Source organism: Salmo salar, chromosome 20 (genome assembly GCF_965601325.2).
Source record: "Salmo salar chromosome 20, fSalSal1, whole genome shotgun sequence".
Lineage (NCBI taxonomy): Eukaryota > Metazoa > Chordata > Actinopteri > Salmoniformes > Salmonidae > Salmo > Salmo salar.
This window is the reverse complement of record NC_138310.1, coordinates 85,197,484-85,213,809: the sequence shown is the minus strand read 5'-3', so window position 1 is coordinate 85,213,809 and position 16,326 is coordinate 85,197,484. Positions and strand designations below refer to the sequence as shown.

Here is a 16,326-nt window from a genome sequence, read left to right as displayed (position 1 = left end):
ATCACACTTCTGTGAAATCAAACTGTCCACTTAGGAAGCAACACTGATTGACAATACATTTCACATGCTGTTGTGCAAATGGAATAGACAACAGGTGGAAATTATAGGCAATTAGCAAGACACCCCCAATAAAGGAGTGGTTCTGCAGGTGGGGACCACAGACCACTTCTCAGTTCCTATGCTTCCTGGCTGATGTTTTGGTCACTTTTGAATGCTGGCGGTGCTTTCACTCTAGTGGTAGCATGAGACGGAGTCTATAACCCACACAAGTGGCTCGGGTAGTGCAGCTCATCCAGGATGGCACATCAATGCGAGCTGTGGCAAGAAGGTTTGCTGTGTCTGTCAGCGTAGTGTCCAGAGCATGGAGGCGCTACCAGGAGACAGGCCAGTACATCAGGAGACGTGGAGGAGGCCGTAGGAGGGCAACAACCCAGCAGCAGGACCGCTACCTCCGCCTTTGTGCAAGGAGGAGCAGGAGAAGCACTGCCAGAACCCTGCAAAATGACCTCCAGCAGGCCACAAATGTGCATGTGTCTGCTCAAACGGTCAGAAACAGACTCCATGAGGGTGGTATGAGGGCCCGACGTCCACAGGTGGGGGTTGTGCTTACAGCCCAACACCGTGCAGGACGTTTGGCATTTGCCAGAGAACACCAAGATTGGCAAATTCGCCCTTTGCGCCCTGTGCTCTTAACAGATGAAAGCAGGTTCACACTGAGCACGTGACAGATGTGACAGAGCCTGGAGACGCCGTCAAGAACGTTTTGCTGCCTGCAACATCCTCCAGCATGACCGGTTTGGCGGTGGGTCAGTCATGGTGTGGGGTGGCATGTCTTTGGGGGGCCGCACAGCCCTCCATGTGCTCGCCAGAGGTAGCCTGACTGCCATTAGGTACCGAGATGAGATCCTCAGACCCCTTGTGAGACCATATGCTGGTGCGGTTGGCCCTGGGTTCCTCCTAATGCAAGACAATGCTAGACCTCATGTGGCTGGAGTGTGTCAGCAGTTCCTGCAAGAGGAAGGCATTGATGCTATGGACTGGCCCGCCCGTTCCCCAGACCTGAATCCAATTGAGCACATCTGGGACATCATGTCTCGCTCCATCCACCAATGCCACGTTGCACCACAGACTGTCCAGGAGTTGGCAGATGCTTTAGTCCAGGTCTGGGAGGAGATCCCTCAGGAGACCATCCGCCACTTCATCAGGAGCATGCCAAGGCGTTGTAGGGAGGTCATACAGGCACGTAGAGGCCACACACACTACTGAGCCTCATTTTGACTTGTTTTAAGGACATTACATCAAAGTTGGATCAGCCTGTAGTGTGGTTTTCCACTTTAATTTTGAGTGTGACTCCAAATCCGGACCTCCATGGGTTGATAAATTGGATTTCCATTGATTATTTTTGTGTGATTTTGTTGTCAGCACATTCAACTATGTAAAGAAAAAAGTATTTAATAAGATTATTTATTTCATTCAGATCTAGGATGTGTTGTTTAAGTGTTCCCTTTATTTTTTTGAGCAGTATATTATAGTTAAGTCTATGATTTGATATTTGATATAGCAGTCTGACTGAGCGGTGGTAGGCAGCAGCAGGCTCGTAATAGTCAAAGGTATATGGTTTAGAGAGAAATAGTCGACGCGTCATAATTCCTGTAATAACTTGCGGCTGAACTTGACAGGGGTTCCTTCGTTATTTTACCGTTCATGTCTTCCATAGAGAATGTCTTGATCTACTTCAAATAAGGTCTGTGTTTTGTGCTTAAACCGCCTCGGCGTTTTGATACCCGTGTAAATCTCACTAGGTAACGTTTGTCAACATATTTTCATAAATCCACTCTACAAAAAAAATGTATCTTCTTGTGTAGTCCTCCACAAGTCTGGTTCATCCTTGGGAGCAATTTCCAAACGCCTGAAGGTACCACGTTCATCTGTACAAACAATAGTACGCAAGTATAAACACCATGGGACCACACAGCCGTTATACCACTCAGGAAGGAGACGCGTTCTGTCTCCTAGAGATGAACGTACTTTGGTATAAAAAGTGCAAATCAATCCCAGAACAACAGCAAAGGACCTTGTGAAGATGTTGGAGGACACAGGTACAAAAGTATCTATATCCACAGTAAAACGAGTCCTATATCGACATAATCTGAAAGGCCACTCAGCAAGGAAGAAGCCACTGCTCCAAAACCGCCATAAAAATGCCAGACAATGGTTTGCAACTGCACATGGGGACAAAGATCGTACTGTTTAAAGAAATGTCCTCTGGTCTGATGAAACAAAAAAATAACTATTTGGCCATAATGACCATCGTTATGTTTGGAGGAAAAAGCAAGCCGAAGAACACCATCCCAACCATGAAGCATGAGGCTGAAAGCATCATGTTGTGGGGGTGCTTTGCTACACTTCATAAAATAGATGGCATCATGAGGAGGAAAATGATGTGAATATATTGAAGCAACATCTCAAGACATCAGATAGGAAGTAAAAGCTTGGTCGCAAATGGGTCTTCCAAATGGACAATAATCCCAAGCATACTTCCAAAGTTGTGGCAAAATGGCTTAAGGACAACAAAGTCAAGGTATTGGAGTGGCCATCACAAAGCTCTGACCTAAATCCTATAGAAAATTTGTGGGTGGAACTGAAAAAGCGTGTGCGAGCAAGGAGGCCTAAAAACCTGACTCAGTTACACCAGCTGTCAGGAGGAATGGGCCAAAATTCACCAAACTTATTGTGGGAAGCTTGTGGAAGGCTACCCGAAACGTTTGACCTAAGTTAACCTAAACAATTTAAAGGCAATGCTACCAAATACTAATTGAGTGTATGTAAACTTCTGACCCACTGGGAATGTGATGAAAGAAATAAAAGCTGAAATAAATCATTCTCTCTATTATTATTCTGACATTTCACATTCTTAAAATAAAGTGGCAATCCTAACTGACCTAAAACAGGGAATTCTTACTAGGATTAAATGTCAGGAATTGTGAAAAACTGAGTTTAAATGTATTTGGCTAAGGTGTATGTAAACTTCCGACTTCAACTGTATATATACAGTGAGGGAAAAAAGTATTTGATCCCCTGCTGATTTTGTACGTTTGCCCACTGACAAAGAAATTATTAGTCTATAATTTTAATGGTAGGTTCATTTGAACAGTGAGAGACAGAATAACAACAAAAAAATCCAGAAAAACACATGTCAAAAATTTTATAAATTGATTTGCATTTTAATGAGGGAAATAAGTTTTTGACCCCTCGCAAAACATGACTTAGTACTTGGTGGCAAAACCCTTGTTGGCAATCACAGAGGTCAGACGTTTCATGTAGTTGGCCACCAGGATTGCACACATCTCAGGAGGCATTTTGTCCCACTCCTCCTTGCAGATTTTCTCCAAGTCATTAAGGTTTCGAAGCTGACGTTTGGCAACTCGAACCTTCAGCTCCCTCCACAGATTTTCTATGGGATTAAGGTCTGGAGACTGGCTAGGCCACTCCAGGACCCTAATGTCCTTCTTCTTGAGCCACTCCTTTGTTGCCTTGGCCGTGTGATTTAGGTCATTGTCATGCTGGAATACCCATCCACGACCCATTTTCAATGCCCTGGCTGAGGGAAGGAGGTTCTCACCCAAGATTTGACGGTACATGGCCCCGTCCATCGTCCCTTTGATGTGGTGAAGTTGTCCTGTCCCCTTAGCAGAAAAACACCCCCAATGCATAATGTTTCCACCTCCATGTTTGACGGTGGGGATGGTGTTCTTGGGGTCATGGGCAGCATTCCTCCTCCTCCAAACACGGCGAGTTGAGTTGATGCCAAAGAGCTCAATTTTGGTCTCATCTGACCACAATACGTTCACCCAGTTGTCCTCTGAATCATTCAGATGTTAATTGGCAAATTTCAGACGGGCATGTATATGTGCTTTCTTGGGCAGGGGGACCTTGTGGGGGCTGCAGGATTTCAGTCCTTCACGGTGTAGTGTGTTAACAATTGTTTTCTTGGTGACTATGGTCCCAGCTGCCTTGAGATCATTGACAAGATCCTCCCGTGTAGTTCTGGGCTGATTCCTCACCGTTCTCATGATCATTGCAACTCCACGAGGTGAGATCTTGCATGGAGCCCCAGGCCCGAGGGATATTGACAGTTCTTTTGTGTTTCTTCCATTTGCGAATAATCGCAGCAACTGTTGTCACCTTCTCACCAAACTGCTTGGCGATGGTCTTGTAGCCCATTCCAGCCTTGTGTAGGTCTACAATCTTGTGCCTGATATCCTTGGAGAGCTCTTTGGTTTTGGCCATGGTGGAGAGTTTGGAATCTGATTGATTGATTGCTTCTGTGGACAGGTGTCTTTTATACAGGTAACAAACTGAGATTAGGAGCACTCCCTTTAAGAGTGTGCTCCTAATCACAGCTCGTTACCTGTATAAAAGACACCTGGGAGACAGAAATCTTTCTGATTGAGACGGGGTCAAATACTTATTTCCCTCATTAAAATGCAAATCAATTTATAACATTTCTGACATGCGTTTTTCTGAATTGTTATTCTGTCTCTCACTGTTCAAATAAACCTACCATTCAAATTATAGACTGATCATTTCTTTGTCAGTTGGCAAATGTACAAAATCAGCAGGGGATCAAATACTTTTTTCCCTCACTGTATATATATACTGCTCAAAAAAATAAAGGGAACACTTAAACAACACATCCTAGATCTGAATGAAATAAATAATCTTATTAAATACTTTTTTCTTTACATAGTTGAATGTGCTGACAACAAAATCACACAAAAATAATCAATGGAAATCCAATTTATCAACCCATGGAGGTCCGGATTTGGAGTCACACTCAAAATTAAAGTGGAAAACCACACTACAGGCTGTTCCAACTTTGATGTAATGTCCTTAAAACAAGTCAAAATGAGGCTCAGTAGTGTGTGTGGCCTCTACGTGCCTGTATGACCTCCCTACAACGCCTTGGCATGCTCCTGATGAGGTGGCGGATGGTCTCCTGAGGGATCTCCTCCCAGACCTGGACTAAAGCATCTGCCAACTCCTGGACAGTCTGTGGTGCAACGTGGCATTGGTGGATGGAGCGAGACATGATGTCCCAGATGTGCTCAATTGGATTCAGGTCTGGGGAACGGCCGGGCCAGTCCATAGCATCAATGCCTTCCTCTTGCAGGAACTGCTGACACACTCCAGCCACATGAGGTCTAGCATTGTCTTGCATTAGGAGGAACCCAGGGCCAACCGCACCAGCATATGGTCTCACAAGGGGTCTGAGGATCTCATCTCGGTACCTAATGGCAGTCAGGCTACCTCTGGCGAGCACATGGAGGGCTGTGCGGCCCCCCAAAGACATGCCACCCCACACCATGACTGACCCACCGCCAAACCGGTCATGCTGGAGGATGTTGCAGGCAGCAAAACGTTCTCGACGGCGTCTCCAGGCTCTGTCACATCTGTCACGTGCTCAGTGTGAACCTGCTTTCATCTGTGAAGAGCACAGGGCGCCAGTGGCAAATTTGCCAATCTTGGTGTTCTCTGGCAAATGCCAAACGTCCTGCACGGTGTTGGGCTGTAAGCACAACCCCCACCTGTGGACGTCGGGCCCTCATACCACCCTCATGGAGTCTGTTTCTGACCGTTTGAGCAGACACATGCACATTTGAGGCCTGCTGGAGGTCATTTTGCAGGGTTCTGGCAATGCTTCTCCTGCTCCTCCTTGCACAAAGGCGGAGGTAGCGGTCCTGCTGCTGGGTTGTTGCCCTCCTACGGCCTCCTCCACGTCTCCTGATGTACTGGCCTGTCTCCTGGTAGCGCCTCCATGCTCTGGACACTACGCTGACAGACACAGCAAACATTCTTGCCACAGCTCGCATTGATGTGCCATCCTGGATGAGCTGCACTACCCGAGCCACTTGTGTGGGTTGTAGACTCCGTCTCATGCTACCACTAGAGTGAAAGCACCGCCAGCATTCAAAAGTGACCAAAACATCAGCCAGGAAGCATAGGAACTGAGAAGTGGTCTGTGGTCCCCACCTGCAGAACCACTCCTTTATTGGGGGTGTCTTGCTAATTGCCTATAATTTCCACCTGTTGTCTATTCCATTTGCACAACAGCATGTGAAATGTATTGTCAATCAGTGTTGCTTCCTAAGTGGACAGTTTGATTTCACAGAAGTGTGATTGACTTGGAGTTACATTGTGTTGTTTAAGTGTTCCCTTTATTTTTTTGAGCAGTCAAAAGTTTGGACACCTACTTATTCAAGTGTTTTTCTTTATTTTACTATTTTCTACATTGTAGAATAAGAGTGAAGACATCAAACTATGAAATACATATGTGGAATCATGTAGTAACCAAAAAAGTGTTAAACAAAGCAAAATATATTATTCAAAGTAGCCACCCTTTGCCTTGATGATGGCTTTGCATTCTCTCAACCAGTTTCATGAGGTAGTCACCTGGAATGTTTTTCCAACAGTCTTGAAGGAGTTCACACAAATGCTGAGCACTTGTTGGCTGCTTTTCCTTCACTCTGCGGTCTTTGACCTAAAGAAAAACCATGGAATGAGTAGATGCGTCTATATATATATATAATATATATATATATATATATATATACAGTATTATATATATCTCCATCTCTGTCTCCTAACTAGGCATCTTACTTATCTCCATCTTTGTCTCCCTGTCTCTCTTTCATTGTCTCTTTCAGTCTCTCTCTCCATTCTGATAAATGCTCTATTCCAGCAAAAACAATGGAGAGTCTCTGTTTAACGGAGAGCCAGAGTTTTTGTTTACATATCCCCTTTCTACTCTCCTCTCCCTTTCTCCCTCACCACTTCCTGTGCCCTATATGTCTCCCTCTCCCCTCTTCCTCTTTTTCCACCCCCCCATCCCCATCCCCCGTCCCTCCTTTCCCAAATATTTGTCCAGAGTAGCAAAGCACATGGTGGATGTGCCAAAATGTGCAAAATAAAACAGTCGATAAAACTACATTTGAACTTGACATAGGGTATGTTAAAATGCCTTAAACATAGACAATATACAGTAAATCACCAGCACTAGCTGTCACACAGCAGCAGGCACCCCAAACCAATAAAACATGAGACTTAACCATGCCAGTTTTAACTGGGGAGTGTCAAGAGCCATTTCCCAATACGCTGTTATGTAACTGTGTGTGGTTGTGTGTGCGCGTGTGTTGGACTGGCCTGTCACCCACTCTCAGCTTTGGACCGTGGCAGTGTTTATACTTGAGCCTGGAGAACAGACCCCCAAAAGCAGGAAGTGCCTCAGCTGCCACAACACCACTGAGACTCTCCAGGGCAGGAGTGCAACTGCCTACGCTGCGGGTGAGTAGTCTAGCACAATATGGCTTCCATTAATGCATGAAATCTGGCCAAGGGAAGGACGAAATGGAGGCGGATCATTGCGGTCATTTCACTAAAGAGGATTAAGTATGTGAGAACATAAAAACAGTTGAACGGTTCGATAAGAGGGGATATGTTTATACTGTACAGGAGTCATTTACCTTAGCACGGCAGTAACTGATTATGTGATGAGTGTTCACAAAATGGTGTTCACAAAATTGCCACAGTGCATTGCATCACCCAGGTGGCCGCCACACACTAAAGCTGGATGAGGTGAGTTACACAAACACAATGTCATAATGTGTGTGAAGTGTTAGCTGACCGTACAGGTCATGAAGTGTGTGAGCTATTCACACACATGTTCCAGGATCATTTACAGGATAAACAAACGGTTAACCCTGAGTGGTTGATTTCATATGACGGGTCGTGGAGGTTGGAGAGAGGGGGCCCAGGATGGGGGGCAGACATACGTACGCTCCTGAAGGCACGTACACACACACCTATGGATCTTTCTAGTCCCTCTACAACAGGAAAGGTCCTGTGCAAAGGTTCTCTTCCCCTGTAGTAGACTACTTAAACCTGTATGAAAAAAAAACACACACACATAGACCAGCAACACACACACACCACACACACACACACACACACACACACACACACACACACACACACACACACACACACACACACACACACACACACACACACACACACACTACTAGATCCTTTGTGGTAACCTCTACCACCATTTCTATAAATCAGTTCTATTAAACACTTATATTAATAATTTATATTACAGTTTTTACCAATTGTTTACACACTACAATTGGAACTTGAAATGCAATCACCGAAACCTGAAACTCATGTACCAAATCCCTAAACCAAGTCTGCAAAATTGCAAGCACAATTCCTGCTTTACACTCAGTTTTGAATTTTATATCACACTTTTTGCAAAACACTACACACAGTTCTCTACATTAGGCACAACATTCACAATTAAAATCTCTTTAGTCCCTTTGGAAAGCAACGCCAATCACAATGCCAAGCTCTATACACCAATTGGCAACACCCATCCCTGACAGGTGTAAACACTAGTAGCTGAATTGTTCACTAAGAAATCAGAGCTTCAGCACTATAAAAGGCCACAGATGAGCTCTCCTGTTTTGGAGGAAAATGGAAGTCAATGGTGAAGCAAGAGCTAGAGGTGAAGGAGTGAGAGTAAGAGGAGGATGAGGAAGGACGAGGAAGGACAGTTGTCTCAGATGAGATCAAGGCCACATTGGTTGGCCATGTGCTCAACCATGGGTTGAGTATGAGGGAGGCTGGGCAGAGAGTTCAGCCCAACCTGAGCCGCTACACGGTTGCATCTATCATCCGTACATTCAGAAATGACAACCGGTAAGTTACCTACCATCTACACTATGCTCTTTATGTATGTATACTGTTGTATACTGCAGTCCGACATATCAGTAGGCCTATGTTACTCAGTGATTGTTGGCCAATGTTACAGTAATGTCATTTCAAATTGAAAGAACATTTTGTATTTTTGTTTACTGCAACCAACGACATCATATTTGTGGATCTTCTGCAGAACTGAGAGACGGCCAGGCCATGGTGGAAGACACCGTTCACACCAGAACAGGATACTGCTATTGTGAACATGGTGGTGGCAAACAATACCATTAGACTACAAGAAATCCAGAACCACATAATTGCAGACACAATATTCAATAACATTCACCAGGTGGCGTCACGACTACCCCCGAAGTCGGCTCTTCTCCTTTTTCGGGCGGCGTTCGACGGTCGACGTCACCGGCTTCCTAGCCATCGCCGCTCCATTTTTCATGTATCCATTTGTTTTGTCTTGTTCCCTGCACACCTGGTTTTCATTCCCCAATCAATCTACATGTATTGATTCCTCTGATCCACATCATGTCTTTGTGTAAGATTGTTTGTGTTACGTGTGTATTGTTGACGCGCCGGACTGGCTTGTTTTTTCCGTGTTATTTTCACAAAGATGTTTATTGTTAAACAATTCTTGTGACTGTTTTGCGCGTTTTGCACTTTTGCCTCAATAAAGTGTGCGCCTGTTCACAAATCTCTGCTCTCCTGCACCTGACTTCGCTACCAGTACGCACACACCTTGACAGGTGGGCTTGTCTACATTGGACCGTGTATTACAGCGCAACCGAATCCGGATGAAACAGGTCTACAGGGTGCCATTTGAGCAAAACTCAGAGAGGGTTAAAGAACAGCGCTATGAATATGTGCAAGTAAGTACTATACTGTGAATTTGCTATCATATCAGCACTGTATAGACACATTACAGTACTGTAATCCAGTGTATTGTGCCTCACCTTATTGACTGCTCTAGGTCTATGTCACATATTGTCTTGTCGTCTGTTTCAGAGAGTCTTGGAGCTGGATGCCGCTGCAATTCAGCACGTTTATATTTACATTGATGAGGCTGGCTTCAACCTAGCCAAAAGAAGGGGATGGAGACGGAACATTATTGACCACCATGCCATTGTGAATGTCCCTGGACAGCATGGAGGGAATATCACCAGCCAGAAAGGTGTCCTCCATCACCATGCCAACGTTGGTCCCTACAACACCGCCCTTCTCATTACATTCATGGACACACTACATGGCATCCTCATTCCAGCCGAGCAGAGGGGTGGACCAGAGCAGCCCAGGTATGTTGTCATCTGGGACAACGTGAGTTTCCACCGGGCTGCTCTGGTCTGCAACTGGTTCATCGACCACCCAGATTGTATTGTTCTATACCTCCCACCATATTCCCCATTCCTAAACCCAATTGAATACTTTTTTTCGGCATGGCGATGGAAGGCGTATGACCGCCATCCCCTCACACGCGTACCTCTTCTCCAGGCAACGGAGGATGGATGTGGTGAAGTTGATGTGGGGGCTTTCGGCGGCTGGATCCGTCACTCCAGAAGATTCTTTCCCCGATGTTTAACCAGGGAAAACATCGCTTGTGATGTAGATGAGGTGCTGGGGCCAGACCAAAATAGGAGGCAGGATGCAGCCTAATGTCTTTTTTCTTACATTTTGCATGTGTTTTTGTCTTTTTTTTTTGTTTAGAGTTTTGAAAGAATGAGCCACTTTCCTTTTTTATTTTTGTACAGAAAACCCTTTATCTTACTGAATGTTTTTCCTGTTTTCTCCTGTTGGGTATGGAAAGTGTTACATACAAAACACAAGTGTTCAAAAATAGTGCATTTTGGAAATAAATGACTATGTTTTTGTTAATGTATTGCATTTGTGTGTGTTTATTTATATATATTTGAGTAGGTATACATTACTGTAACAAACTTTTACAACCGGCTACAGTGTAACACTGAAAATGCAAAAGGCATAAAACTACTGACGGGATATTCATAGTAGTGTTTAGTGTTGAGCACATCAGTGTGTTGTTGGTTGGTAGACAGATCTATTCATAGTAGTGTTTAGTGTTGAGCACATCAGTGTGTTGTTGGTTGGTAGACAGATCTATTCATAGTAGTGTTTAGTGTTGAGCACATCAGTGTGTTGTTGGTTGGTAGACAGATCTATTCATAGTAGTGTTTAGTGTTGAGCACATCAGTGTGTTGTTGGTTGGTAGACAGATCTATTCATAGTAGTGTTTAGTGTTGAGCACATCAGTGTGTTGTTGGTTGGTAGACAGATCTATTCATAGTAGTGTTTAGTGTTGAGCACATCAGTGTGTTGTTGGTTGGTAGACAGATCTATTCATAGTAGTGTTTAGTGTTGAGCACATCAGTGTGTTGTTGGTTGGTAGACAGATCTATTCATAGTAGTGTTTAGTGTTGAGCACATCAGTGTGTTGTTGGTTGGTAGACAGATCTATTCATAGTAGTGTTTAGTGTTGAGCACATCAGTGTGTTGGTTGGTAGACAGATCTATTCATATGATGGGTGTGTCATTTTGATTTAAAAAAAAAATATGTTGGAAAGAGAACAGTTTTGAATGCAGTGCTTGCTTTTGCTAGAGTTTTCCGTTTTGTGTTTAGAGTTTAGGAAAATGGGCCAAAGATTCAGCAAACGTGTGTAAACAATTGTGGAAAACTGTCATCACTCAGGCTCCACTAGAGGGTTTGAGGCCTGGGGGGGGTAAACAGATGCCTAACGAGCAAAACTAACGACGGTCCCTGAGGAAAACCACTAACGAGGTCTAACCATGTTTAAGAGGGTAACAAGGTGCTCCAACTGGGATCCTGGAGGAGGCAACATAATGACAAACCCTAAGGGAGCGTGGAAAAGAGCCCCCTAACTAGGCATCTTAGTGCTCCTCAAAGCTGATGTCCTTAGTACCTATCAGTGATTTATTACTATGTATGTTTTAGTATGTAATAACCAGCTTCAGTAAAAAAGCTTATCTTCAAAGTCAGAGCTTATCTGCAAAGTTATAATGAAAACCGTCTGTTCCCAGGAAAATGTAGGCTCACCAACTACCATATTAATGCTACTAGTATTACTACTAACACTACTATTACTCCTACATCTACTAGTTCTACTAATACTACTACTAACACTACTACTAACAATACTACTACTACTACTACAAACACTACTACCACCACTAACACTTCTAGTACTATTACTAACACTACCACTACCACAACTACTACATCTACTATTACCACTACTACTACTAACACTACTACTACTCCTACATCTACTAGTACTACTAATACTACTACTAACACTACTACTTCTACTAACACTACTACTAACACTACTACTACTACTACAAACGCTACTACTACTAATACTACTACTAACAATACTAATACTACAAACACTACTACTAACACTACTACTACTAACACTACTACTACTACTACTAAACACTACTACCACCACTAACACTACTACTACTATTACTAACACTACCACTACTACTAACACTACCACTACTACTATATCTACTAGTACTACTACTACAATATCTACTACTACTACTGCAATTACTACTACTACTGCTTCTGCTACTACGACTACGACTACTAATACTACTGCTACCGCTACTACTAATAATAATATAAATGCTACTACGACGACTACTACTACTACTACTATGACTACATCTACTACTACTACTACTATGACTACTACTACATCTACTAGTAGTACTACTACTGCTACTGCTAATACTACTGCTACAACTACTACTACTACTACTACTACTACTACTGCTACTACTACTAACACTACTACTACATCTACTAGTATTACTACTACGACATATAGTACTACTACTACTACATCTACTAGTACTACTACTACAACATCTACTACTACTACTGCTATTACTACTACTACTACTACTATGACTACGACTACTGCTACTGCTAATACAGCTACTACTACTACTACTACTACTGATACTGCTAATACTACTGCTACTGCTACTACTAATAATAATATAAATGCTACTATGACGACTACTACTACTACTACTGCTACTATGACTACGACTACTACTACTGTTACTACTACTGCTACTACTAATAATAATATAAATGCTAATACGACTACTACTACTACGTCACTTCTAAATTCCAGTGCTACCTCTACACTCTTAGAAAAAAGGGTTCCAAAAGGGTTCTTCGGCTGTCAGCATATGATAACCCTTTTTGGTTCCAGTGGAGAACCCTTTTTGGTTCCAGGTATAACCCTTTTTGGTTCCATTTAGAACCCTCTGTGGAAAAGGTTCTACATGGAACCCCAAAAGGTTCTACCTGGAACCAAAAAGGGTTCTTCAAAGGATTATCCTATGGGGACAGCTGAAGAACCCTTTTAGGTTCTAGAGAGCACCTTTTTTTCTAAGAGTGTACCTCTTCAGGCCTCCCGAGTGGCGCAGCGGTCTAAGGCACTGCATCGCAGTGCTAAAGGCATCACAACAGATCCGGGTTTGATCCCACGCTGTATCGCAGGCGGCCGCGACCGGGAGACCCATGAGGCGGAGTACAATTGGCCCAGCATCGTCCGGTTAGGGGAGGGTTCGGCCGGCCGGGATGTCCTTGTCCCATCGCGCTCTAGCAACTCCTGTGACGGACCGGGCGCCAGTTGGATGGTGTTTTCTCTGACACATTGGTGTGGCTGGCTTCTGGGTTAAGTGGGCACTGTGTCAAGAAGCAGTGTGGCTTGGCAGGGTCGTGTTTCAGAGGACGCACGGCTCTCGACCTTCGCCTCTCCCGAGTCCGTACGGGAGTTGCAGCAATGGGACAAGACTGTAACTAACAATTGGATATTAAAAACAAAAAAAATGGTGTACCTCTTGAGTTTTATCAGTAAAGTGTAGTCCACTGGCTGACCTCAACCCAAAAGTATAATATTAACATTCATATGAATCTGCACTAACACAGTCTAAATGAGACTGGACCGCTCTGGTCCTTATGAAAACCTCCACTAGCCCTCTACCACACCCACCCACCCACCCACCCACCCACACACACACACACACACACACACACACACACACACACACACACACACACACACACACACACACACACACACACACACACACACACACACACACACACACACACACACACACACACACACACACACACACACACACACTCCTCCGTGACTCTCTCTCCTGAGTCTTATATAGGGAGTAAAAGTTACAGCGCTGCTGGGAGATCCTTATCTATCCAGGGCAATGGGGCCCGGGCTACACAGCCTGTTTAGAGCCTGTCCAGCTCTAAAACATGAGACAGCTGTATTCAGCTGTAGCCAGGGGTGGGCCTGTAAACCTAAGCCACAGATCTGAGGGCCACTTAAGAGTGATCCCTCAGCTCGAACCCACAGTCAGGCTGGAAGCCATGCTGCTCTGTCTGGCCTGAGGAATGAAAGGGCAAAACAAGGCAAGTGAGACATGACACAAACTGATCATCTCTTTCAACTGCCTCCTCTCATAATATTTTACACCGCACTTCCAAATACATAAATAAAACACATATCATGAAACCTATGACTGAACTGTGTATTGGTCAAGGAATGAACAAACAGAAACCAGTCTGTCTCTTTAAACTGATCTCAGCCAAGATCCTCTGATCAGGAACACTGATACCCTGTCAGGTTATTTAATATAGGGGAGGCTTCCCTTTAACAGAAACAATCACATCCCTCTATGGTTGTGGAACATGTCTATCTGTAAGTGTGTAATACTAAATGTGTCCGTGTGTGTGTGTATACAGTATACAGTGTATGTGTGTGTGTGTGTGTGTGTGTGTGTGTGTGTGTGTGTGTGTGTGTGTGTGTGTGTGTGTGTGCCTACCTCCCAGCATGCTGCAGGTGATAGCCTTTCCCTCTCTGTGTGTGTGTCTGTGTGGTGTGTGTGTGTGTGTGTGTGTGTGTGTGTGTGTGTGTGTGTGTGTGTGTGTGTGTGTGTGTGTGTGTGTGTGTGTGTGTGTGTGTGTGTGTGTGCGTGCGTGCGCACGGACGTGTGTGTATGTGTCCGTGTGTGTGTGTGTGTGTCCTACCTCCCAGCACGCTGCAGGTGATAGCCTCTGTGTGTTCTGCCAGTAGTTCAGCCTTAGCCATGGCAGCCAGAGAGAGATAACTGGACATGTTTCTACTGAGCTCTCTGTTGCCTCTCTGTAGAAACCTCACTGCCACCGGCACCGCTAGAGCCATCACTGGGGGACGACTGTAGTTCTGTAGGAGGGAGAGACAGAGAGAAGAGAGACAGAGACACAGAGAGATAGTGTGAGAGAGACAGAGATTGTGTGTGTGTGTGTGTGTGTGTGTGTGTGTGTGTGTGTGTGTGTGTGTGTGTGTGTGTGTGTGTGTGTGTGTGTGTGGTGTGTGTGTGTGTGTGTCCATCCTATTTAGGGCCTTCAGTATATGGACCCTCAGTGATGCACATGGACAATTTAAGGGAACAGAACAGAACAGAATGGAACAGAACGGAGGATAAACAGATGGCTCTCTTTACATAAAGACTCATTTCTGAGCTCAAGGAGAGAGTGTATGTTTCTCTGCATGTAGACAGTAGTGTCCCAGGGCCTAATTTAACAACCACTAGCGCCCCCAAGGGGATGGTTCTGGAACATTTAGAAGGGCTGGAAATGGGCAAAAGTACTGTCCAACTGTTCTCCTGAAGAGCTACATTGTATCCAGACTTTTTAAAAGCAGTTGACAGAAACAAGAGTCCTATGGTCTGAAGGTGACCAAAACCCGATTTGGTAACTACTGAGTTAGCGCTACTATCTTCTATCGCCATAAGACAAACACTGAAACATACCCAAACAACTATACTATACTCTAAAACACATTGGTGCAGTATCATTAGAGCTGGTGAGCTACAGTACAGTGTTGTTATAAGGGATTAATGCTAAACTCATATTTATGGCTAGAAAAGTGTCATACTTCTGTACTTCCAGCAGGTGGCAGTGCAGGCAAGGCTTTCTCTCTGCACGTCCAAGAGTCTTACTAAAAACAACAGCATAGTCCTCTCTCTGTTGATATGAGGAATAAACACACACACTCTCTCACACACACACACACACACACACACACACACACACACACACACACACACACACACACACACACACACACACACACACACACACACACACACACACACACACACACACAGTCCTATTAGAGTGAGTCACTGCAATATCAGGCTGCTCTCAGATGAAAGGAGCTCATCCAGAGACTCAGAGGAGTTCAGCCATCAGACTCAAACTCCAGAACAGACAAGGAGACAATGACGACTAACCAGACAAGGAGCTCACTAATGAACACTAACCAGACAAGGAGCTCACTAATGAACACTAACCAGACAAGGAGCTCACTAATGACGACTAACCAGACAAGGAGCTCACTAATGAACACTAACCAGACAAGGAGCTCACTAATGAACACTAACCAGACAAGGAGCTCACTAATGAACACTAACCAGACAAGGAGCTCACTAATG

General features: G+C 44.4%; 1 protein-coding gene across 1 annotated transcript in view; it reads right to left on the bottom strand.

The window, feature by feature from the left end:
• The window catches only part of LOC106594828 (ventricular zone-expressed PH domain-containing protein), a 193,066-nt gene that overhangs the window by 131,236 nt on the left and 45,504 nt on the right, over positions 1-16,326 (bottom strand). The window contains exon 4 of the mRNA XM_045704029.2: positions 14,879-15,053. Coding sequence (XP_045559985.1) covers positions 14,879-15,053 — 175 coding nt within the window. The remainder of the gene's footprint in view (positions 1-14,878; positions 15,054-16,326) is intronic.